The 26,683-nt window shown below is 40.2% G+C and overlaps 1 protein-coding gene across 3 annotated transcripts; it reads left to right on the top strand.

The window, feature by feature from the left end:
- Window positions 1-12,531: 12,531 nt before the first annotated feature.
- On the top strand, window positions 12,532-26,464 carry LOC143882305 (N6-adenosine-methyltransferase non-catalytic subunit MTB-like). Of its 3 annotated transcripts, XM_077385825.1 has the most exons (9): window positions 12,532-12,807; window positions 13,444-13,522; window positions 13,913-14,083; window positions 15,171-18,107; window positions 18,229-18,312; window positions 18,824-18,928; window positions 19,034-19,142; window positions 25,500-25,651; window positions 25,811-26,464. In XM_077385825.1, exons 4-9 carry the CDS (start codon window positions 15,279-15,281, stop codon window positions 26,261-26,263), a joined length of 3,732 nt encoding a protein of 1,243 aa, XP_077241940.1. In that variant the 5' UTR covers window positions 12,532-12,807; window positions 13,444-13,522; window positions 13,913-14,083; window positions 15,171-15,278; the 3' UTR covers window positions 26,264-26,464. The 3 variants fall into 3 exon arrangements, with proteins under 3 accessions (XP_077241940.1, XP_077241939.1, XP_077241941.1); XM_077385824.1 differs by lacking the exon at window positions 13,444-13,522; XM_077385826.1 differs by lacking the exons at window positions 13,444-13,522; window positions 13,913-14,083.
- Window positions 26,465-26,683: the final 219 nt, after the last annotated feature.

Genomic DNA, 26,683 nt, shown 5'->3' with positions numbered 1-26,683 from the left:
GGTTTCATTTACAAAAACAAAGTAGGGATGGAAAATGAAATGATGTTCAGAGAGGGGTATTTTGGTCATGTGAAAGTGAGGAGTGAGGAGAGGGTCCACCTTACTAATAATGGCACAGCCCTTTATTTTATGGGGACTGATATCTGAACGACCATGCTTTGATAATGGGACGAACATACCTTGTTTTAATTTCCAAAAGAGCAATACTCGCCTCGCTTTTCTTCCTTGGGCCACCCCTTGTGGTGTAAAAATTAGCAGTCATAAATACAACAGATGGGGTGGCACGGAAGTGAACATGTCACCCACCTTCCCAAGAAGTTCTCAACAGCCAATCAGAGAAGTATAAAACAAAGTGAGTCGTCTCATTATCAAAATATGGTTGTACAGATATCAGTATCCTGTTTTGGACTTCTCTATTTAGTAATTTTAGTTGTACCACTCTTTAGTTTGGATTTGCTAGGATCAATCGCAGAAGGCTTCTCACGGCTGGGCTGCTGCATGCAAGAGCAGCCCCACATGCTCAGATTTTGTCTTATTCATTTAATTAACCAGAGATGGCTGCTCTCACTTGCAACAGCCCAGCCACGAAATGCTTTCTGCGATGGTCCGTAGCAAATCCCTTCTATTTTAGACTTATCTATCTAGTTATTAAGAGAGGGTTAGTAATGCCGATTCTAATACTAATGACCATATGCACAACTTTCCTACCCTCGTTAGGGGCGCAACTTGGGTCTGGTTGAGGCCAACCCTACCCCAACCCGAAATAGGATTCCCTCAACCCTAACCCAACCTGCCTCCAAATTGGGTCAGGTTGAGTTCAGGTTCATCTAGGGCCAAACAGAAAATTACAAGGAAAAATAATAATCCTATGAAAATCATGAAAAAAAATTAGAGGATGGGGTCGGGTTGCAAAGGCCTCAACCCTAGCCCAACCCGAAATCAAATCAGGTTGGCTTTTCCCAACCCAAGGAAACGCCAAGCCTAGCCAAGCCAAAATCAGGTTGAACCCGTCGAGTTCAGGTTGAGCCCGACCCAAGTTGCACCCCTAATCCTCGTTGGCCTAGTGCGACTCCTAGGGTGTGTTTGGTTGAAGAAGAGCTAGGATGGCTTAGGGGTTCTGCTTAGCAAGCAATTGAGTGTCAGATCAGCAAAACCCCTTTGTTTATCGCAAAATAGCATTGAAATTCGACTGTCATGGATGTCTCCTAATAAATCATTGCATGCATGTGTCATCTGTTAGAGTATGTGCCCTAAAACTCAGTATATTTCGCATGTTAATAAATAAAAGTTTCTTTTCATGACAATTAATGGGTAACTATAAGTTAAATATGTGTGACATGCTACTTGTTATTGACACATATTTGTCCTTATGTAACAAAGTAGGAAACACGTGCTCATGGATTCACAGATCCTAGGGAGCAAGGAGATATGGGATTCTGGTTCTTTGCAAACCTTAATAGTTCCTAATTGGGGTTGAAGTTAGATACCTCTTTTTGTATACAACTAGCATCTATCTTGCTAACATGCACGAGATGTGGAGTGACATCTCAATCACTCTGGTAGTGGACCCTAAGCAAGATAGAATGGGTATGACAATGAGATTACGTACTGAACGGGATAACATTAGAATAGCTTGTGGACAGGAGATAGTTGAGCTATTCTACCAGACATGACCCTTTACATGTCTTTTGACCTGAGGAGTCATATTGATCTGTTGGCGAGTCTCTTATTCATGGTCTATCTAACCGTGATTCTCTTGGAATCACTAGAGGGTAGTACTGGAGTGTTTGACAAACATTTGAGGTCAATAGCAATATCCCACATGGAATTCTCCACCTATTTCATAGGATATCATCTACAGTTTTGGTCAGAGCAGTAAGCCTAGAAAAATACCTGGCCAGGTGAATCTGATAAAATGTTTATTAAAAGGATTTCACAAAATAAGTTTTGAAATATTTTTAGCAAATGTATTTGCAGGCTGTGAACCCCGATCCCGAGATTGATGAGGGACGAGCCCCCAACAGTCTCTAAGATCTCCACATGTGAAGAATAGCTCTACCAAGGAACTCTCGAAATAGGTGTCACCCTCATATCATAGCACGAGTGACGATATATATGAGATACATCTTGATTTGGAGACGAAAGTCTCGAAACCAAGACGTACCTAAAATAACTCAGAGTCGCCATCCATGGATAGGCCATGGAACCAAAACAATGCTTTGTACAATGGCTAAATCCAGAGATATAATTTGGGTCCATGCTTGATTACGAGTTGGGAAGGTATTAGGCATCCAACTTGCTCGAGCGCACTCGATTTCTTATGTCATTTTTAAATTAATTTTGAAGAGTTTTGAGCAAAAAATCATGTGAAATGGGAACAGATATCCCCGAAAAAACATTTACCTAAGCATGCATGACCCGGGGATTGGCAAAAGAAAGAATAAAACATCTAAGTCCTAATGAGAAGTGATATCAGAATTATCTGACATTGGAATGAACACTAGAATCCACTGTCTCTCAGGGAGGCGTAGAAAACTAGAGCTAATTCAATATCAGGCAATCCTGCTACCTATTTCCATACGTCATATCTAACATCCATACCTAAAGAGAGTTTGTACCAGTATCATCTGTCATTAGAATGAACAACTAGAATCCGCCGTCTCCTAAGGAGGCGTAAAAGACTAGTGTCGATCCGATAACAGATAACCCTATTACCAGTCTCTATATATCCATCTAATCCTAACTCATCACATCTAAGAAAGCGGTAAACAAACACATGCATAGCTATAGCTAAAGAGACAAACCTGCACAGTGAACAAATGTCAGTGGATGATAGTAAAAATAATAATCAGCAATAGTAAAGAGCTACAGCTAAACATGTGAACAGGAGATAATAAACTGAAATCAGTAAAGAGCTACTGCTAAGCATGGGAATGAATAGTAACTAGATAAGATGAGCATGCAAATGCTAAAGCTAAATATGTGAGAGCTACAGCTAAGCATGTGAGTAATCAAATAAGGAAACAATATCAGTCTAAAAGAAAACACACAGTCATGATCCTATACATGAAACAATGATAACCACAAACACAAACTCTAAAACACTAACAACAAACCCTAAGACTCTAATTGTTTTTCGGGCCTGAATCTTTAAATGGTCTGATGTATCCATCTAAGCCGCCTACGTATCCCCGCCTCTACAGGAATCAAGGCCACGTAGTTCTTGCGCTCTTATTCTAAACTATGATACCTAACACATATAGGACCGCTATCCTAAACTCAATCAACTAGACTTGACTAGTTATTAACAGCTTCTTGTGCGATTACTTAATTTCAAGTGGATTGTAAATTTTAAGACACCCGGCCTACTAGTCCTGGTTCAGTAGGCCCTTGGTGACAATCTTCATAGCCACACGACCGTCACCCAAGCCAATGTCGCTCTTCTGAACGGCCCAGTTAGGCCGGAAAACGTTGTCCCCGGACCTCGCAGGAGTGGGACGGACTCCAGTAGATGAGTCCCCTGGCTTAGGTGTCCCCACTCCCCGGCCGTAGGAGCCGACAAGCTTTACTGTGGGCTTTCCTTTGGGGGTGGTAAGTCCTTAGTTGGTGCAGGACTTGAAATCTCGGGGGCTTTCCTTTTCTGGCACTGGCCTTGGCCCCTGCCGAAGGCCCCTTGCCTCACCTTCTCCAGCTTGGACTGCGTCTGCATTTCTGAAATTCAACAGGACAAATAAAAACCGGTCAGAGATAAAGAAAGAAAAGAGGAGCTCAAAAGCAAGACTAGCAACATACGTGCCGGGGTCGCAGTACTAATGCCAAGCCGACCAGGACCTCTTCCCTAGAAAGGTCCGCACAATCAATCAGGCCTTCCCGATGCAACTCCTCACAGACTAGAGTAAACGTTCTCATATCCTCGCCCTCCAAAAGCGGCTTGCGGCTCAACGTAAGTGTATCCGGGGTGTCCCACTTCAAAGGAACCGACCAGGGCTCAGTGGGCTCGCCGTCCTCGACATAGAAGAACATGTTCTTTCATAGGTGTATGGAGGATGGAATGCCAGTAATCATTTTAACCTCAGGGCGTTGGCTGATGTAAATCCAACCTCCATCCTTATGCCTCTTCAGGTGCGCACACATCCAGAACAGCGGTATGGACAAGCTCCTTTGGAGCCGGCCCTGGACGAGGTATATGAACCCGACCAGCGTCTTCCATGAGTTCGGTGCGACCTGAGCCGGAGTCAGGCTGTAATATCGAAGGACTGCGACGAAGAATGGATGCAAAGGGAACCTGAGCCTAGCTCTTAACAACTCATCATATATACAGACGTCGGTGCTGTCGTTGCAAGCCCTATCTCCCTCTATCGCAGCCCTCAGCCTGAACCTTTGAGGAATACAATACCTATCTCTAATATCCCCTAGTCTGGACTCATCCAGGATATTCTCCTCGTAAAGAGCCTGAATATTATATTTGGGATCGGCGTCCATCCGAGCCCTAGCAGTGACCTCGACGGCCCGGCCTGGAAGGAATGTGGTGGACGCCTCGGCGGCGTCACTATCTACACTCGCCTCTGCTCGGAAGTAGCTATCAGTTGGGGGCGGGGTGGTATTTAAATCCAAAATCACCTCGTCCTCACTATCTACGACCTCTACACTAACACTAGGACTCGCCATATACGGGCTGGGAACCCTGGGCGGATTCGTTTGGGTCCTCTCCGACAAACTAGACCCCGAACTGCCCGAGGACGCGGACTCCCTTGAAGACGACCCAGAACCGGACTCAAAGCTAGAGGCACTACCGGACATAAGGGACATAGGAAAAGAATCAAATAAAGACGCGCTAAAAGAAGATTACCGGTCTGAAGAGAGATGCTCCTAATTCGCAGATGACCACAACCACAAGCTATCCGAGCCGAACAGGCAGAGGAAAAAGAGAAATCAAGAAGCAAGAGGCGAAAGTAAAAAGTGAAAAATAAAGGGTGAAAACCTCTTCTTATAGCCTCTAGGCTTGAGGCGGTTTGCATTCATGAATCAAGTAGCGCCACGTGTCCCTCATTAATGAAGGGCACACACTTCGAGGCAAGGGGCGAGTAAATGCGTGCGTACAGACTACGCACGTACGGTGGAGGTTGAAAAAATCTTCCAAGTGATTGAGGGTTATCTACGAAGTGCTGGAGTGTGGGATATCTTCTAAGTGACTGCCCGTCAAAAAATGTGTCCGTCCCAAGCCGGCCAGAATATGACGCATTCGCTAAATGACAAAAATGTGTCCGTCCCAAGCCGGCCAGAATATGACGCATTCGCTAAACGACAAAAATGTGTCCGTCCCAAGCCGGCCAGAATATGACGCATTCGCTAAACAATAAAAATGTGTCCATCCCAAACCGGACAGAATATGACGCGCCCGCTAAACGACAAAAATGTGTCCGTCCCAGGCCGGACAGATTTTACAACTTCAACTTTTGGCCGTCCCAGGCTGGACAGACGGCTTGGCCGGATAGATTTTACAACTCCAACTTATGGCCGTCCCAGGCCGGACAGATTTTACAACTTCAATTTCTGGCCGTCCCAGACCAGACAGATTTTACAACTTCGGTTTCTGGCCGTCCCAGGCCGGACAAATTTTACAACTCCAACTTCTGGCCGTCCCAGGCCGGACAGACGGTTTGGCCGGACAGATTTACAACTTCAACTTCTGGCCGTCCCAGGCCGGACAAATTTTACCCCGTTTATCCCGGTCAGCCCCAGCCGGATCTCTTCATTTCGTCGAGCCATCCTGAACACTTGCTCGCTCTACCGTTCAGGAACATCACTCCTCGTACTTCCCCAAATCACTACAATGACTTGGAGAACTGGGGGGCAACTGATGGGGTAGGAAAAGCAACGACCAATTGGCTGTCGACACGTGGCCCCAGAAGGGCCCACCACAAATCAAGCATCTGCCCAGGGGTAATCCGGTAATTACCTAAGAGTAGGTAAACCTAAGCCCACAAAAGGGCCGACACCTGTCCTAGGGTAGGTAATCCAACCACCCCAGGACCCCCTCTATAAAAGGCCTCTCAAGGCTCAAAGCAAGGGATAATAACTTCTAAGCTACCACTCTTAAAGTTTTGGCTCTGCACTTTTGCTCATACTGACTTAAGTGACAAAGGGCCCGTCCGGAGTACGACTCTGGGTTGGTCTTCTGACCTCGTGCGCTCTTGTGCAGGGCTTCATTCCTTCACTTCAGCCCCTCAGGTCCGCCGGCTCAGCTCGCATGTCACTGTCGTATCTGTTACCGATTTTAGGCCTAACAGGTAGTGCAGGTATTTTTCAGTGCCTTGAACTTGAATAGGTGCTGCCAAAGCACAATTACCTGTGGTTCAAAACATACCATTGAATCCTTAGATTCTTTTCCATGCATAGGAAGAATAGAAAAGATAAAAACGAGAGTAAATTTTCAAACTACCTCTTACATTGAGATGAACTTCGATGAATTAGGCGAGGATTGGTAGAGATTCTCATATGTCATTCAAATCAAACCTATATTTATACTGTGCCTATGTGGTTGGTCTACCTTATCCCACTCTATGTTCATGTACCTACGACGAGCTTTCAATCTGATTCCTACATTTGATCATGCTCCCTGACCATGTGTAAGATGTAAATAGACGAAAGTAGGAGCATAGTTCATATTACCTGTGTAAGATGAACATATTACCTGTGTAAGATGTAAATAGACCAACGAGCTAGATAGGAGTCCATGCGTAGGCATAATATAAATAGACGAAAGTACGAGCATAGTTCATTCAAGTAAAACTCCATCTATAATATAATTCTACTGACCCTTTCCTAGCAAATTTTCTTTTGAATTTACTTTTCATTCTTTCTACCAGCGTCTTTGGCCAGCCACATTATCCTCAGCTGCGATCAGAAACCCTGCCCTTACCAGAGTTTGTGCGTTCACCTGAACAATTTTCCATAATAAAGTTTATATATCTTGGCGTAGGTAGCATCTCTTTGAGTCATATAAAAGTAAAGAAATAGTTGTCTTTGAAGGTGTTGTTAAGAGCTATCATAATTCTTTCATTGAACGTTTAGCAGGCTATTGACCATTTTTCGCAACCCAGGAAAATCAATTCCAAAATTTCTAAAGAATCGAGCCTTGGGTGTAAAAGAACCCCAAAAAATCGAAAATATCCTGTTGAGAAGCCTATTGAACATTTTTCGCAACCTAGGAAAACCCTCAAGATCTCACTTATACCCTGGAATTGCGAATCCTGACTGTTGGTAAAATCCATATCTTAAGTAGCCCAAATATTACGATTCTTAAGACTGTTGGAAAAATCTATATATTAAGAAGCCCAATTATTATGATTCTTATTGTTGGATAAAATGGACGGATCAGATTTCTACAGATCTTATAAACAAATAATGAAAAAATGATATATAGCTTAGTCGAACCCAAAAATAGAAAGTTGAAGTCAAAACAAGTTTTTCGAATCTAAAACAGGTTACTTGAACCGAAAACATGTTACTCGATCTCAAAACAGTGCAACTCATAGCAAAAAATCAATGTACTGTAAATCAAACCATAATTGAAATAAAATATGGAAAAACATATTGCACTTATCTCTTTTGATGAAAAGCGTTTGAAAAAATCAGATTTGAAGAGAGGAGGAGGCTGAGTCTTGCCATTGGTCACTTTCCTTAAGAATCGTATCCGCCCCCTATCGGTGCAACCAGGATCCGCGAACCGACGCTCCAATATAAAACAACCAAATATGGCTCCAGTCCACGTGCACTCGCTGACTGGTCCACCCAGAACCGCCTTAGAATTGTGCTCAGACATGGAAGGAACGGAAGGAAGGAGATGAAGCAAAACCAGAAAACATAACCCTTTTTCTGTGTAAATCTCTTTCTTTTTCTGTTAGCAAAAGCCAATCCAAATAAAAACCCAAAATCTCTTAGTCTTACCAAGACCGTATTCTCTTCTCATTTTTATAGACCACAAAGTGTTTGTTGGGAAGCGCCACTAATAATGGGTATTAATGTTGAGAAAATCCACCATTAAAGCCATAAAACGTTTCTCTCCCAACATTCACATTTGTGAGCGTTGGAGATGAAACGGTTTTTCAACTTTAAATAGGTGTTATTATCATAACCGTTTGGGGTGCCATTACAAAAAAAAACATTTAGCAATTAATGGGGTAAAATGGAAACCGTTTTGGGCATTAAAAAGATCTTTTTTAATTTAAACCCACAAAAGCACTCAAAAGTCACTAGCTTCTGAAATAAGAGGGAAACCAAAATTTGAATCTTTCCCTCTAAATTTTAAAGACAAGGCAAAAGTACTTTTAAAATTTCCAACAATCCCCCACAAGATTCAAAATACAGTTAGAGTTTAAAAACGGAAGCATCTGAGCACATTAGAAAAATAGAGTGGATTCATACCTGTGTCTTTTAGACTTCAACCGATATTTAGGACAAACAGATTATGTTACCGAGTACGGGTAGAGTTAGATACCTTCAACCTTTCCTCGTAGGTGTAACCGACTAACCTGTCACCCACACCCTACCTTCGATTCCTTGGTGATTCATTCACGGTTTTGGAATATTTTGGCATTGTTCCCCTCTTGGTTCTCATGAATGTTCTAGAGAATTACCCGTTAAATTCTCATAGGAAGCGGCCTCACTTCCACATTCACTTAGGTCAGTCATCAAGTGTGCACTAAAAGTAACACACCACCCAATTCAGGTTATGAACTGATTAAGAGTCTCAAACCCATCCTACCGCATTTACAGTGAACGCTATCTTCTAATATTTTGCATCTAGGAGTAGGGGGTGATAGTGTTAACAAACTATCCGGTGACTTGTTAGTACCCATTGAACCTAATTCCAGGGATCTCCTTTCACATAGGTTGGTTGTCCATCACTAATGGTAAATGCCTTGGGCTTTAACCCCATTCCTTTCCGATGCCTTATACACCACTTTAGTGGCTCTACCAGAGGATCTGTAGACTCCTCTCCGCCTTTACAAGGTCGAGTGTTATTGTCCCTCATATACTTTACCAACTTATGCCTAAGGCAAATATGTTCCTTTTGCCATTTAAGGTCTTATATTTGGCCTTGGCTAAAGCATTTTTCGGCAGTCACTATATAAAATTACCGAGGGAATCGGTCTTGGCCATAGCAAACCATCTGCCATAAAAACATAACTTGAGCCATTTGGCTCCACCTCCTGTTGGGGATAAGGCTATAATCTTGCTATAATAGTGGGATTTTAACAACACATTTGTTAACTGATTCTCATGAAATCGCTCCACCACTTAAGATGAATAAGTACCCACTGGTATACCTAGATTCTCTCAATTAGAGATCCAATTAGCACAACCTAGCCTTCTTGAGCAGTAGGACCCCCACAATTTGAACAATTACCTCTTAATTATGAGTTACCAGGTACAATCCATCCCAATCTGATGTACACATGTACCTATCAGGCAACAAATCATAAGTGAGTATATGAAATTTACATTTTAAGCCTCCATACTCCAAAAATTATGGTTAGCCTCTCACGTCCATACACTACATGCATAATTGCATATGTAATTGCATTCAATTGTCCAATCTTTATATAAGTATTTTTATGGACTTATATTCTGCAATATGCAGAATATGTATGTAATAGGTACATAATGCATATAATATTCAAATTGTGTTCAAATATGCCAAATCTACTTATTTTTCAAAAAATACAGAAAATTAGAATGGCATTTTAACATGCATTATATTGATGAATTTCATCAATTCTTCTTTAGATGGAATGAACTAGTTAGGGTAATGCCAAACCCAATTTGGCTCTTAAAGTTCCCATGCCATAGTACATATAAAACATCATTTCCAATATATGATGGCAATACACCAAGTTCCTTAACAAGAACAAGAACTTTAAACTTTGATAGTATGTGAACTATATAGCATTCCCATTCAAGTAATGCATATTTTTTCTCATTGAAAATAAATCATTACTTATATTGCCATTAGATTCATTTACAAGCATTTAACAAGACATGCTTATCTCTTAAAGGCATTTTAGCAAACACTTGACAAGTATAATTTTTTAACCATGTACCATTATCAAAACAAATGAATGTCAAAACATTTAACTAGATAAATGGGTGTTTATATCAAAATATAAGCTACTGATTTTATAAGCCACCACAAACGGTCCAAATATCAAGCTCCTATGATGATCAACCATGAATTTTCTTTTCTTTTATTAACAAACCATCAAAATTTCTTAAAAACAGAAATTTAACATATTGAGGCAATTGTATAAAGATACAATAAGGTAATCTATCACCAAAGCCAAACAAATATAATCTCCTAGTTTAGGTGCCAATAACAATATCGAGTCCTAAGGTACTTAACCTTTTAATTTGCCAAACCAAATAAGAGAAGGGTTTTTAAACCAATTTAAAAATAAGGTGTTTCCCAAACCCATGTAATCCATTAATTTTAGTTCCAAACATTAAAAAAGTTTTAACAAAATGATGAAAACATCATCATATGAATTTCAACCAAGCAGTTGCAATTCCAAAATTATATGTAAAACTAATTATGGAACTATTCATGTTTTTAAGAGCAAACACAAATGGATCAACAATCAACATCATGACATGTGGCTAAAATTCATTAAAATGTTCTATTTTCTTTTGAGAAATCTGAACATATCTTCTTTTGATTTCGTTTGCACAAAAAATGGACTTTTTTAGAAAGCCATAGATCATAGATCAGTAACAACTCTGATCCTTATAAGAGAAGTAGTAAATCCAATATAAGACGATTCTTAAAATTGTTGGTAAAATTCATATCTTAAGTAGCCCAAATATTACGATTCTTAAGACTGTTGGAAAAATCCATATTTAAGAAGCCCAAATATTATGATTCTTAAGATTGTTGGATAAAATGGACGGATCAGATTTCTACAGATCTTATAAACAAATAATGAAGAAATGATATATGGCTTAGTCGAACCCAAAAATAGAAAGTTGAAGTCAAAACAAGTTTTTCGAATCTAAAACAGGTTACTTGACCTGAAAACATGTTACTCGACCTCAAAACAGTAAAACTCGTAGCAAAAAATTCATGTACTGTAAATCAAACCATAATTGAAATAAAACATGAAAAAACATATTGCACTTATATCTTTTGATGAAAACCGTTTGAAAAAATCAGATTTGAAGAGAGGAGGCTGAGTTGTGCCACTGGTCACTCTCCTTAAGAATCGTATCCGCCCCCTACCGGTGCAGCCGGGATCCGCGAACCGACGCTCCAAGATAAAACTGCCAAATATGGCTTCAGTCCATGTGCACTCGCTGACTGGTCCACGCAGAACCATCTTAGAATTGTGCTCAGACATGGAAGGAATGGAAGGAAGGAGATGAAGCAAAACCACAAAACATAATCCTTTTTCTGTGTAAATCTCTTTCTTTTCCTGTTGGCAAAAGCCACCCCAAACGTAGACCCAAAATCTCTTAGCCTTATCCAAACCGTATTCTCTTCTCCTTTTTATAGACCACAAAGTGTTTGTTGGAAAGAGCCACTAATAATAGGTATTAATGTTGAGAAAAGCCACCATTAAAGTCATAAAACGTTTCTCTCCCAACATTCACATTTGTGACCGTCAGAGATGAAACGGTTTTTCAACTTTAAATAGGTGTTATTATCATAACCGTTTGTGGTGCCATTATTTAAAAAAACGTTTAGCAATTAATGGGGTAAAATGGAAATCGTTTTGGGCATTAAAAAGATCTTTTTTAATTTAAACCCAAAAAAGCACTCAAAAGTCACTAGCTTTTTAAATAAGAGGGAAACCAAATTTTGAATCTTTCCCTCTAAATTTTAAAGACAACGCAAAAGTACTTTTGACTTTTCAAATTCTTTAAAATTTCCAACCCCCATACTCATATACCTGAAATTTGTAAAGATCATAAAATACCCATGAGTTTTCGTATTAGCACTGCTCCATCCCTAAGCTCTAAATGACATTTTCACTAGCTCATCTTGTCTCAGTGTTTAAAAAGTCATTAATAGTCATTGTCATTTCCAAAATGCCATAAAAAAAAATCATAAAAATGAGGAAAGGACAAGACGGGTTAGTGCAATCATAAAAACATGGTTGTACTGATTTCATTTCTCTTTATCAAGCAAGAGGGAGTTGAAATAGAAAACTAGGGTGGCTGTCCATGAAAAATAAGAGAAGTAAATATACTATGTCTTTTATTCACCTTCCTATTTACCTGAGCCAACCCATTTAGTGAAAGAAAGCAGTCATATATACATTAAGGGGCTGTCCAGTAGGAAGGAGAGGGGGCTAATACATCATTTATAATAAAAGTGGAGTAGTTTATCAGATGAAGGAGGTGCAATACCAATTTTCGTGCAAGAGAAAAGACAAATGGGTGGTGTGATTATAAAAATAGGACTCGGCTGAATATGTGCCTTCAATTGACCTATTTTCTTTCCTTATTAGCCCTTGCTGTAGTTATCTTATTCTTCTCTTACCATCAAACTCTGTTTCTAATACTAAACCCCTAAATCCACCTCATTTTTGTGCCCTAAACCCTAGATCTGGTAATTTACAACTTAGATCTAAGGGTTTGTTCCATAGATCCTGTTGGTCTTAGCACAGATCTGATTGTTTATGGCCAGGAGCTGATCATTGCTCAAATTCCAATCGTTGCTAGCAAGAGAAAATCGATTACTCTCTAATCCGTGAGTTTAGCTTTGATTATCATCGAATCTCTTCATTCAATTCTGCTACAACTCAGGTAAGCATCCTCATTAGGTGTATTTGTTATTTTCTCTCCTTTTAACATGCAAAATGTGTTGATCTGTATATTGGATTATCGTGTTTTGATTATTTCTAGTTTTTTTTTTGTGTTTAATCTCTTGTGTATAGGGATAGGCTAATGTTTAGTTAAATTCTTAGTGATTTTGTTGTGATTTCTTCAAAATAAGTAGTAATCAAAGAAGGAATTCTACGATGCTTGCTTTGATATTCTTGTGTTGAATGTCCAGTTGTTTGGAATGTAGTAGAACTTAGCGATTGGTTTGCATGCCCTTGCTTCAATTTCTTTCATTGTGCTGATAATTCTTTTCTTGAGGAGCATATAATGATTAGTGCAACAGTTCTTTTGTGTCTACTATTTCTCACGAGATTCTTACTTCTTTTGTTGAGAATTAGTGTGAAAATTCATCTGGTAAGTAACACCTTTATAATCATGTATTGATGATTGCACTGTTCTATGTCTTTGCACTGTTGTGAGTGATTTTATTTCATTAGTTATTTTATGCTTCATCAGCGATTGAATTATGTTATGACATGATTAGTGCAGGATGGTATATATATATAATGGCCGTTATTGATCAAATTCGTCTGTCATGTTATTCTTTGATTAATATAGGAAGGCATTTGTGAGCTGTGATTTGCTTGTGGAAGATTGATTTGCCTCTATTGATTTCATAGATTCTTTTATATGAAGTGTAAGTATTCTTCATCATTTGAGAATCTCTAAATTGATCATTTTGTTAAAAAATGTTGTGGTTAGGGCAGATACATTTGTATAAAAAATAACTGTTGGAAAAGATGGGTTATAAGGGGCATTGCATTATCAATATCATTGGACCTTATAGTTGGCTCATTGAATTCCAAGGTAAAATTGAAATTGTCCTTCAGGTTTGTTTATACAGATGTGGTTGCTGAATTATAAGCGATAAGTTGTATTAGAGGCCTAAAACCTGATTTGGATAGAGCTTTTAGTTCCCTTTTCCTTAAGAATTAACTTGGAAAGTTGTTCACCCTCCTCAGTTTCTTCAATGCTTGCATCTACATTTCAGATTAAAGTTTATAGGATATTTCTGTTTTTTGAGCAGATTCTGATATCAATGTGAGTACACGGATGTGAGCAGATCCTTAGGGTGCATATTACGCATTCAACGCATATTTATGGAAGCCTCCATATCTCCTCTTCATATTGACGGAAAATTTCAAGTCCAAAACGAGAGTAATTTAGGGTTTCTAACAGACGCCAAATAGAAATCCAAGTACGCTTCTCTTCTTCATTCTCCCTTTTATTTGATTTTTCTCTTCAATTTTTTCTTTTGCCTTTCGGACTATGGCAGATTTTAGTGTTTGTGTATTGGTTTTTTGGTGAATTTCTTTAATCGAATTAGCATCCGTAGTTGGCATCCGTAGTTTGGATTTGATTTTGATGGAAAAGTTTAGGTTTTTATCTGTGCATATAGTCTATTTCTGATTGTTTAGGGTTCTGGTTTAAATTTTAGGGTTTCAATTCATGTGAAGTTGAGTCGAGTTGATTATGCAGTGTTTTGGTTGAGTTACTTTGTGTTTGGTTCTTTGTATTGGATTAATTCGTCTCAGTTTCCTTATTTTTGTTTGGATCTTTGATAGTTGATTTGCTTTTTGTGTCTGCTTAGATGGAAGCTGTGATCTTTTTTATTTTTATGGTTTTGCCAACTTCACAGTCATATATAAACCCTAATAAAATTAGGGTTTTGCCAGGCCACTCGTTGAGGAGCATTTAAATCTCTTGAAAGCGTCAATTTACACGTTTTGTATAAAAAAAATGTGTAAATTGATGTTTCCGAGAGCATTTAAATGCTCTTTAACGAGTGCCCTAGAAAAATCCTTATTTTTATTAGGGTTTATGTATAATTGGGAACACTGCTGTTTCAGGATAAGAAGCTTTTAGGGTTTTGGGTTTGTGTGTGCGTGTGTGGTGGTGGTCAGAGGATGCGCAATCGGAGTTAGACACTGTAAATTTATTGTTGTGAAATTTTCTGATAAAATGTCATTGGTCTGTTTTGTTTTTATTTTCTATGTTTCATTCTAAAGCTATGATTTTCATGTCCTTCACTCGTGATTTAAGTACAGATAGTGCTGCATTTTCAGGATCATGTAGGCTTAGGTTTAGGTTTTTTGTTTCTGGGTGGTAAACTCAGAAGTAGAATTGAAAACTAATTTAGACTTTAGACTAAATTTTCTGCGAATCGACTAATATGAAATGGAGCTCTCTCTTAATGCAGCTATTTAATTGATTCTATATGAAATACGTTAATTGGTTGGTTATGAAATACCTTGGATGCTTGATTTTCTGTTTCTTTTTTGTAGGTTTCAGGACGAATTGTCGATTGAGGGTTAATGCTTTTACTCGGTTTATCATCCTATAGACTCTGTTATTAGATAAAGATCTATTGTAAGTGAGAGCCTTTTCTTATAATGGATGCACCCGAACCAAGTCGGAGTTACATGAAACGGGATTTGGAGGAGAGTTCGGGTATGAAGGGTGATAGGGTTGAAGAGGAGGAAGATTGGGAAGGTGTTGATAAGAGGAAGCACAGGTCAAGCAAGTCCAGAAAGCACATCATTCCTGAAGAAAACGAAGAATGGGACAATGGTGGAAAAAGAAAGAGTGCCGGGGACAAAAATGACAGTAGAAAGAAGTCAGGCGGCTCGAGCAGAGAGGGCAGTCGGGACGACGGTGATTACGACACGAGAAAGGAATCACGTTCTAAGATAACGAAGAAAACCCATGAGGAGAAGAGTGAGAAGAAATCAAGTAGCGGGTATCAGGATAGAGAATCGGAAAGCAGTAGAAAGGGCAGAGATGCTGTTGGGAGTAAAGTGTATGGTCTAGCTGATGAAAATGAGAAGAACTCTTCAAGGAAAATGAGCACAAAACTCTCCTCTCACGAGGATTCCCTGGGCAGAATTAGAAGCAAGACAGATAATCCCCATGACGGGGAGCTTGAAAAGGCGCAGGATTGCAGGTATTCAGAAAGGAAGGAAAGTAGCAGAGAGAAAGGTCATGGAACTCGTGATCAGGAAAGGAATCCGAGGAGAAGATGGGATGAATCTGAATCTGTTAGAAAGGCCGATAGTTATTTGGATAAAGGTGATTCAAGGAGTGGAAAGGTTTCTGATCACAAGCATGGGGCTTCTAGAGAGAGAAATGCCGATGCAAGAATAGAATCTAGTGAGAGTAAAAGTCGGGCTGTAGATTCAAACAATGATAAGGGTGTTAGATACATCAACAGGGAAGATAGAAGGGTCGATGGAGAGAAGGTTAAGAGTAGAGGCAGGTCAGAGGCTCAAGAAGAGGATAGTAGAGCAGTTACCATGACTCGGGAGGAAAGGTCAGATCGAGTTAGAGACGATAAGCAGAGGAGGGTTAGAGAGAAAGTGGAGGATGTTGAGTCTAACGCAAATAGGGTGGGCTCCAGATCCCATGGAGAGAAAAGTGAGAAGCAAAGACAGCAACGAGACATTGCACATGGTGGCCGCGATGTTGTGGAAAGTAGGGAGAGGTCTGTAAATACAGATGATGATAGGCATGCTCGTATGAGGGACAAAAGTGGTAGGGAAGCCGGGCGCACTAGAAGGTCACGAAGCCCCGAGAGAAGTGTGAGACATCGCCAAGAGTTGGATGAAGTTGATCGAGGTTTCTCTGAATCGGACAATGAAAGAAGCGTTAGCTACAAAGGAAAGGAACGCGAAAGAGAAGCATACAGAGATGATAGGTCCAAAGGCAGAGATAGTTCAAGCTTGAACGACAGGAATAGGGATTGGGAAGGTTCTACAGATAGTTGGAGAAAAAGGCATGACAGCAGGCATGATAAAGAGACAAAAGATGGGGATGGTGGTTTCGACTATGACAAGGAATGGGACTCACAGAGGCGTGAACGAGATAGAATGGATAATGAGAAAATTCATGGTAGACCTGCTTATAGAAAAGAAAGAAATAGGACTGAAGGTTCGAAAACTTTGCCGGGTTTTGGAACTACAAATGAGAATTCTGATGTAATAGAGATCAAGCCTAAGCCATTCGATTATGGGAGAGAAGAGTCTGGACCCGTGTTTGCTGGTAGGAGAACTGAAGGGGGGCTCCACCCAGATTTTACTTCAGGCGCGAGCGATGATGAGTGGGGCCATCTGCCGGAGGACAGAGCAAAAATGGCTGATATTTACGGCAACAGTGATGACCCACAAGACAGGTATCCGGATGATGATACATCTATGATGGACCAGAATTTAGGAACAAGTTCAGGAAGGAACAATGTTGACATGGGTGCAAAAGGAAGAGTTCAAAAGGGGGCTACAAATCTGAGTCGTACTGGTACAGGCCAAAGTTCTACTAGTGGTTCACATCCTCCATTTGGAAATAACCAGGGATCGGGATCTTTCAAGAGGGCCATTCCACAAGGAGCAAAAGGTGGGCGTATAGGGAGAGGAGGAAGAGGAAGGGTTCCAGGGAGGGATGTGCAACGTGTTGGAATCCCACTGCCTATGATGGGATCACCCTTTGGTCACATGGGCTTGCCACCTGGACCTATGCAGCCCATTGGCCCAAACATGTCCCCTGCTCCTGGCCCGCCAATGGGACCAGGTGTTTTCATTCCTCCATTTCCGGGGTCCATTGTTTGGCCTGGAGCTCGAGGTGTAGATATGAATATGTTAGCTGTCCCACCAGGCCTTGCTCCCATCCCACCACCTGGACCATCAGGACCTCGATTCTCTCCTAATATGGGAACTGGCCCAAACCACGCAATGTATTTTAATCAACCTGGCCCTGCAAGAGGAGTGTCTCCTAGCATATCTGGCCCTGGATTTAATGTTATGGGACCAATAGGCCGTGGAGTACCTAATGATAAAGCTCCCATGGGTTGGGGTCCGCCTAGGATTAATGGCCCCCCTGGTAAAGCTCCTTCAAGGGGAGAGCAAAATGACTATTCTCAAAATTTTGTTGATACCGGTATGCGACCACAGAATTTCATCAGGGAGTTAGAACTCACCAGTGTTGTGGAGGATTACCCAAAGCTGAGGGAACTTATTCAGAAGAAAGATGAGATTGTGGCCAAATCTGCTTCCCCACCCATGTATTATAAGTGTGACCTTCGCGAGCATGTGTTGTCCCCGGAATTTTTTGGGACCAAGTTTGATGTCATTCTTGTTGATCCCCCCTGGGAGGAATATGTTCATCGGGCTCCTGGTGTTACTGACCATATGGAGTACTGGACGTTGGAAGAAATACAAAATCTAAAGATTGAGGTACACCACTTCTGTCCTAATTTTCTCTGTAGGAGTCGGTGTATATGATCTGTTTTTATTTTCTGTTCATTCATATTATTTTCCTTTGGCTCTGAAGTCTTTGCTCTCACCATGTTGTCAGGCAATTGCTGACACTCCTTCATTTATCTTCCTCTGGGTTGGTGATGGTGTGGGTCTCGAGCAGGGACGCCTGTGTCTAAAGAAGGTATTTAGTGGAATTCCTCCGAAATTACTGTCAATTACATCCATGTATTTAAATTTCGGTTTCGGTCCCTACCGAAACCAAATTTTTTTTTTCAAATTTCGGTCATTTCGGCTGAAACTTTTACAATTTCGTTCAAAATGACCAAATTTCTGCCGAAATCCAAATATTTCAGATTTCGTACCCAACCGAAATCCGAAATTTCGGATTCGGCTGAAATTTAAAACAATGCTTACATCTGAATTGAGTATTGAACGGTCAGCTAAGAGGGTCATAAAGAAAATATCTGATAGTATTAACATGATAACATATCTTAAATTCAATTGACCATCTCAGTCTCTTTTCTCTTCGTAATAATTTTGGCTACCATTTGAAAAAAAACATATCTTAAATTCATTGCACTCCCCCCCTGCTGGAGTGGAGTAATTATTCTCTACTGTAATATATCCTTACATTCTCTTTCAAGTGGGTCTTTACTTTTGTTTGTATGGTATTTTTGCTCATTGGATTTTAGTGGGGATTTCGGAGGTGCGAGGATATCTGTTGGGTGAAGACAAACAAGTCGAATGCAACTCCAGGACTGCGACATGATTCTCATACTTTGTTTCAGCACTCAAAGGTTGGTTATAATTTCCTTCTAATTTTTTATGTCGTGTAGATATTTATTCAGTTTTTGGTTAATGGATTAATGTCTTGTTAATTTTGGCCTCATTCTGTGGAGTAGGAACATTGCTTGATGGGCATCAAAGGAACTGTTCGTCGTAGCACTGATGGTCATATTATCCATGCCAACATTGACACAGATATAATTATTGCCGAAGAACCTCCTTACGGTCAGTATTCGTGATCCCAATTTTCCATTTGCAAATGTTTGCTTACCTTCGTATCCAGAATATGTATGTATTTCGTAAAGGATGTGTATTTCCTATTTCCGTGCCTTCACAATCATGGAATGAGGTTTGATACTATTTATGAGGATTCCGTAAATATCCCATTCCAAAAATCAGTAGTTCGAAACAATTGGGACTTTTTATCTGTTTCAATACATGGGCGTCTGTTAACACTCATGTGGGAAACCAGAATGCTGGGTAATCTAGGTGGGCCAGGCTTTGCACACACACACATCTTGGCTGAGTTACCTCTGTTTGGGCTATCAGCAGGCCAAGTTGCCCGAACTGGAAACTCGCTAGTCATATTCAAAGTGATAATAAATGTAAAAGAACTCAGATTGCTCGTACAGGCCATTTATTTTTCTCATTATTTTAATAAGTCCGTGGGGGATTCTTTCCTCTGAATCTCTAATTTGTTAAATATATCCTGATTAGTCATCTAAATCATGAAATGGCCAAAATGGTTTTTACTTTTTGAAAAATATTTCTAAAACGTCCATAAATGCTTAACTTCAAGTAGGAACCAAACCTTTTTTTTTCACAACAAACGGCCTTTAACCAATTCTAAAATCGTGATTTTCGCCTAGAAGTTTTAAAGTCTTAGTTTTCCTCATCTGGAATTGATTGTAGTATTCATAAGCATGGGGAACAAAAAAATTTGGACAAAAAAATTGAGCTTTCGTCAAAGAAAAATAAAAGAATGTTTTTTAGTAGTATCTGCTATAAAAGTTGTAGTTGGACTTCTTGAAAATACTTTTCAAAAAATTGTGCATTTTCAGCTAATTTGTGATTTTGGATGATTATTTTGGATATACAAACTTACAAATTATGGATTTATAGGCAAAACCCCTTGTATCAATTTTAACTTTCAATGATTTCCGGCTTGGCTGACTCGTTGCCAATTACCGACCTGAGCCACATCAACTCAGACAAGCGAAGGGAATTCACATTTTTCTATTTTGAAAGAATCAACTTACGTTTGTTTTAATAGCAGCCAATTTTATTGAGAAAACAAGACCGAGATGGTCAAATACGAAGAAGGAAAAGGGCAGAAATAGAAAGATACATCATATGAAAGAAAAAGAAATAGCAATCAAAAGAAGATCGGGGAAGGCGTAAGGCCTTGACCTTGGATTTATAGGAAATTGCTATCACAGTACTTCGTAGAGAAGTAAGAAGTCCAAAGGAGTAGGTGTTGGGCGACTCTTCCTCCTGCTCTGGGTAATCAAATCAGCAACCAAGAATGAATAATCAAGACAACACGGGTGATTCTTCCTCTGCCTCGGGTGGGCGGTGCATACGGTTATTTACGGAGATTATAATCTTAGAAAATATCCTCACGAGAATGAAGTCGATGACTTATGATGAGGAGAAGGCTTTCACAATTGATCTGACCCACAAAGAAACGACTGAAAAGCTTCTTCAGAAGTAGTGGAAAATTTTTAAACAAGATGTCAAGGATTGCCCCTTTACTTTGCACAGTCTCTGTGAGACATGTGAGGTCAAAGATACCCACTCGTCGTTGTTTAAACACCATTTCTTCTAACTACCTTTAGCTGAAGAAAGGGTCTTGAGGAGAATGAATTGGGAAGCTAACAAGGTGGTAGGTATCCGCTTAGTGGAAGAAATGATCGCTGAAAGAAAAAACCCTCGTCGCCTGTATCGGATTCCGGAGGAACTTCTCATTGGAATGCCGAATTTCCAAATCCAGCACATCTTGGAGGAGTTGGAGAAGTACTCGGTAGTCGGTATAGGTGAGCTGTTTAAAGGTGAGATGTTGAAGATGTCCGAAAAGAGGGAGGCTCCCATAGCTTTTGGGGGACACTATTAGAAGTTTAGGTTTTTGGGGACTGAAACGTAATTGTGGAGGTTTGGAGGAAGCTTTAGTGGTGTTCATATTCATAGCATAGGCTACTTTTTGTTTTAGACACTTTTACTGGCCTAGGAGTATACTCCTGGCTAATCTTCTTTGATTCTATGTAATGCAAGTCGGGACCTCTGGTCCCTATTATATCTTTCACAGTATCTATGAAATCGTCAATTTAAAAAAAAAAAAAAGAAGATCAAGGAGGAAGATGGTCGAACGGGCGAGAGCTTCCTTAGCAACCCCCTCTCTCGCAAGACAGTCTGTAACTTCATTTCCAAATCTGCGAACGTGCCTAAAGACGATAGCGGTCGATCAAACACTGTTCTTGATTTCGTCAAAATATCTATCAAACCTCCAAGGATGCTTAGAAGATCCCTTCAGCCAGCGGATGACATTAAGGGAGCCCCCACTAAATTCTCAAACAACTCTTGGGCCAACAAAATAGTGCCTTGGTGCACTGCTTTGACATCCGCCTCTTATGCATCAGTGACGCCATTAGGACCTTCAAAAGCCCAAATAACCTCTTCCCTCTTGTTCCGCAATACCCCACCACTCCCGAAGGGACCGCGGTTTCCAATGCTAGAACCATCAAAGTTGAGCTTTAGGAAGCCCACCAATGGGGGCTCCCACTCCAGCAAGACTTTTGGTTTCCTCTCTTCACTATAGCAAATCTCCTTCCATCCATGCCATAGGTCATATGATGAGATGAATCTCAACGGGCGTAGGGTTTTCACACAAGAGATTGTCAAAGCCATTACCTTAATAGAAAGGAAGTAATGGCCTTTCATGACCCTATAAAAAACTCTTAAAAAAACCTTTCTTTCCATATAACCTATAAGGTAGCTAAGAAAACCATATTCCAGGAACTTATGCCTTTTTTTCCTCCACGGGACCAATGACCAACTCTGGAAGAGATCAACTCGCTTTTCAGGGAAGACCCATGCTATGCCAAATCTACTAAGGAGATTGCTTTATATCGCACGAGCAATCTTGCAATGTATAAGATATGACCAAGAGATTCACCAACCCCGATGCACAAAGATCAATGATCCACATCCTTCGCTTGCAAAAGAAGTCCACGGTCTGGATCTAACCATGAAGTGATGCCCAGCCAAAAGTACTCACCCTCAGGGCGGGGCATGGACTGACCAAATTCTTGCTCCAATGGAAGATTCAGGGCCAGCCATAAGGAATAGGTAAAAGACTTGACCGAGAAGTCACCTGATGAATCCCAAATCCAAACCCTCTTCTTCTCACCATGCTGCATGATGTAATCCGATTCCAAGAGTTCCAGAAACCTCACTATCATGTTTAGTTCTCTGTAAAAAAGAACTCCTAAAAATAGGCCTCCATACCACTCCATTTTCACTTTTTTCCATATTTTCATTAACAAAGGCTTCCTTAGAGACTGCAATAGTGAACAAAGCTGGGAATATCTCTGTCAATGGCCGATCAGAGCACACTTATCATACCAAAATCTAATTCTCTCCCCCGACCGAATAAACTCTAAAACATATACCTTTCATGGAATAGAAGCGAAAGTTCATAATATCTCCAAACTGTATCCCCAATGCAGCTGAATCTGTCCCGACTCCCATTGGCCCAGAGATGCTCCATACTTGCCAACAATAACCTTCACCCAAAGATGTGACCCCTCTAAACCAAGTCTCCAGAACCATTTCCCCAGCAGGGCAATGTTGACCTCCTTCACCTTTCTGATCCCTAGTCCACCACCTTTTATCAGTTTACAAACCTTCTCCCATTAACCAAAGCCATACACTTTTTGTCATCGGAACCCCCCCCCCCCCCCCCCGCACCACACCACCTACACACACAAAAATCTTCTTTGAATCGTTTCAATTCTATTCACCACACTCATGGGGCACTTAATCCCAAGGCTTTATAACAAGGCAGAGCACCCTATGAAAGCATTTAATCTGTCTACCGTGTTATCAATTTCTTGAAATGATTTGAAAGTAATGATTCTTAACAAGACAGAGCACCCTGTGAAAGCATTTTATCTAGGGCTGTGCATTATTCGGTGCTAACCGAATTAACCGACCGAACCAAATTTTGGTTTTCGGTTCGGTTTCGGTTGTAATACTATTGAAATTTCGGTTTCCGGTTTCGGTTTTCAACATTTTAAATACGGTTTTACCGAAAACCGAATTACACAAGTGGGCTTATCACGTAATATCATGAAGAATCTCCCTGACAACTATTAAAATAAAAGATATCCTGACGTTGCACAATCCCTACGTTGTCGCTTTAGTATTTATCCTGCAAATCAAGGAGTAGATTGGGGTATTTTTGTCTTTTCACATTCAACAAACATGGGTTTTCACGCCAACGTCTCTACAAAAAACCCTTTTCTTACCTTGAACCCTTTTTTTTTTGTAATTTCCCATTATTTCTCCTATCATCTCTACAAAAAACCCTATGATTTCTCCTATCATCTCTAAAAAAAACCCTATGATTTCTCCTTTCATCTCTACAAGAAACCTTACTCTCTTTTTTTAATCTCTTTGTTCATTGTCTGCTTATCCTAAACCACTGTATTCAAATCCTTAGCCACTTCTCTGTTTATCCTAAATTCACCATTCGGTTATAACCGAACTAACCGAACAACCGAAATTTTTTTTCGGTTTGAGTTCATTTCGGTTATCATCTTACTCGGTTTCGGTTTTAGTATTTAGGTAACCGAAAATTTTCGGTTCGGTTAGTTTTGGTTCATTCGGTTCGGTTTTAACCGATTGAACAACCCTAATTTTATCTTCATCTACAGTGTTATCAATTTTCTCAAATGATTTGAAAGTAATGATTCATAACAAGATAGAGCACCCTGTGAAAGCATTTTATCTTCATCTACAGTGTTATCAATTTTCGAAAATGATTTGAAAGTAATGATTCATAACAAGACAGAGCACCCCGTGAAAGCATTTTATCTTTGTCTACAGTGTTATCAATTTTCTGAAATGATTTGAAAGTAGTGATTCATAACAAGACAGCACCCTATGAAAGCATTTTATCTTCATCTACAATGCTATTAATTTTCTAATATGATTTGAAAGTAATGACTAAATTGATTTTGCCACTCTAACAGAATACCCTACCATCTACTATCTACAGTTGGGTCTCTAACAATTAATATTGTTGGTGGCCTCATTTGATATAAGGTATTAGAGAGTATTAATTACCAGGTGGATGGTGTCCATTCCCCTTACCCATAGTCCGTGGAACTTAGTCCATCCAACTCATTGTCCTTGCCCTGCCACCGCTTCTGGGGCACCAGATTTTTTGTGTCGGTCTTGTAAGGAAAAAAAATCCATTGACCTCTTACTGGGCTGTCAGGATTCAGGCACGAGTATGGTGCTGCTGGGTGCCGCTGCCATTGTCACGCCAGAGTCCATGACTGTTGCAACCAGCACAAAAAATTTCTACTAAAGAGACTTTAGTATATACTTTGAATAACATTAAGAAGGGGAATCCATAGGGGAATTGGTCTTGGGTCTTCTGTAAAATGTTAAGCTTTTTGGTAGGTTGTCATCAGGGTTTTCGAGGAAGACCTATCATGGTGAAAGGAAATTCTTTTCTGTTTTCAAGATCTTCGGTCAAGATCGCAAAGATTTTGGTAGAAGTATTAAACGTTTTTTTTTGGAAGGATCTTCTAAGAAGATTGTAAAGTTGGAAATTCTGTTTGGGGTGGGAAGTATGTAAAGGAAATGGGGAAAGGGGAATAGCTTTTGGATTTTTGTTTTCTTTCAGGGACATGAAGTTATCTCCTAGGTCATCATACGATGTAGTTATGAAGGGACTCCTTGTCCCTCCACTATGTAATCTTCATATGAATTCAATATATATATCACTTTTCAAAAAAAAAAGAAGCATTTTCTAAGAAGGTACACTCTTATATCGTATATCACTAGATTTTTGTATCGAGTGCTACAAATAAGAGAGTATAAATTGTCAACATAGGAACAATGTTGGTTCCGGGTCCGAGCAATAAGATACAAGAGATTATAAATTATTGGAGCATTAATTATTAGAGCCCCAACTGTACATGGAAATGAATTACACTAATGATCATTTGCAGGAATATTTTGTTCAACTTAAAACTTTCAGTCAAACCTATTGAGAAATGAGGAAATGTGTGTAATTTAAAGGCCTCTCCCGACTTTTCGAAATGGTTTCAAATGTAAAACTAGATTACTTCTGTAAGGGGGGTCACTAGCATCTAAATGATTCAGTCATTCTATTGAGAAACATAAATATGTATGCAATTTGCTCATTCTCAAATTCCTCATAGAGTGAACATCAAACTTCAATTGTGATTTGGGCTACTTAGTTGGCCATAGTGTTTCAAGAATTGTATTCTGCAAACATACCACTTGTTTTAACCGAGGAACTGAATCTTTTTGCTGATCGCATCTCAGGTTCAACCACGAAACCAGAAGATCTTTACCGGATAATTGAGCATTTCTCACTCGGTCGCCGGCGAATTGAATTGTTTGGCGAAGACCATAACATTCGATCTGGTTGGCTAACTGTCGGAAAAGGATTATCATCATCAAATTTCAATTCTGAGGTACAAATCTGCAAAACTTCTTACCTCCATATCAACAAATTAACATGAAAATTCAGTGCAGTATACAGAACATGTAGAAGAAATTTGTGCAGTACTGAGTCCTCAATCCTCATTGATCAATAGAGAGTTATACTGATTTTGGGAATTTAAAACTTGCAGGCATATGTAAGGAATTTCTCCGACAAGGATGGAAAGGTGTGGCAGGGAGGCGGTGGGCGGAATCCCCCACCCGAAGCTCCTCATCTTGTGGTGACGACCCCTGAGATTGAGAGCCTCCGACCCAAGTCACCCCCGCAGAAGAACCAACAGCAGCAATCCACATCCCTCTCTCAGACCATGTCCAGTTCCACCAGCAAAAGACATGGGAACTCCCCACAAAACCCAACACCCATTCCTGGGCTTGGTTTGAATCAAGAAGCATCGGGTTCTAATCCTCCAACACCCATTCCATGGACTCCATCAATGGGTAGTTTGAAAGGCCCAGAAGCCGGAATGGGTGCTGATGACAAATTTTATGATGGGTATGGATTCAATCCTTCTTGTGGGCAAGTGAGTGGGGACCATCGGGATCATCTTGAATTCGAGCCTCAGCGAGCAGTGAACCTGTTGTAGTAGTTGATTCCGGCATCAGAAGTCAGGATCATCTAGAGTTCTGAGTCAGAGTTAGCAGTCAACCTGTTGAGTGGTTGGTTCTGGCATCACCAGAATTGGTTGGGTTGTCGCCTGTAATTCTTTTCTCTTATAATCATAAAGATGGAAAGAAAAATGGGATGTATCTGTTTCTTCTCATCTATGAAAAATTATTCCATGGAATATTGATGGGTCCAAATTGTGTGTGTGTGTGGGGGGGGGGGGGGGGGGGGGGTGTGGTGGGGGTGGGGGTGCGGGGGTGGGGTTGGTGGGGGTTAAAGATAGCATAACACATCACTAAAAACTTAGGGGCCGTTTTGGATATGCGGAATTTTGGATCTTGGATTTGTACAAAATCATGTGTGGGAGATGAGAAAAAGGAGACCAGCTGCTGTTTTTTGA

The sequence above is a fragment of the Tasmannia lanceolata genome, unplaced genomic scaffold, assembly GCF_043159265.1.
Source record: "Tasmannia lanceolata isolate RefF3 unplaced genomic scaffold, GAP_Taslan_0.1 ptg000007l, whole genome shotgun sequence".
Classification (NCBI taxonomy): Eukaryota; Viridiplantae; Streptophyta; class Magnoliopsida; order Canellales; family Winteraceae; genus Tasmannia; species Tasmannia lanceolata.
The sequence above is the reverse complement of the archived record's forward strand: the minus strand, read 5'-3'. Positions and strand labels throughout refer to the sequence as shown.

Coding starts and splice junctions, on each gene's coding strand:
- LOC143882305 (XM_077385826.1), top strand. CDS start 15,279: ATGGATGCACCCGAACCAAGTCGGAGTTACATGAAACGGGATTTGGAG. Junction 18,108..18,228: donor TACAAAATCTAAAGATTGAG/GTACACCACTTC, acceptor CCATGTTGTCAG/GCAATTGCTGACACTCCTTC. Junction 19,143..25,499: donor TGCCGAAGAACCTCCTTACG/GTCAGTATTCGT, acceptor ATCGCATCTCAG/GTTCAACCACGAAACCAGAA.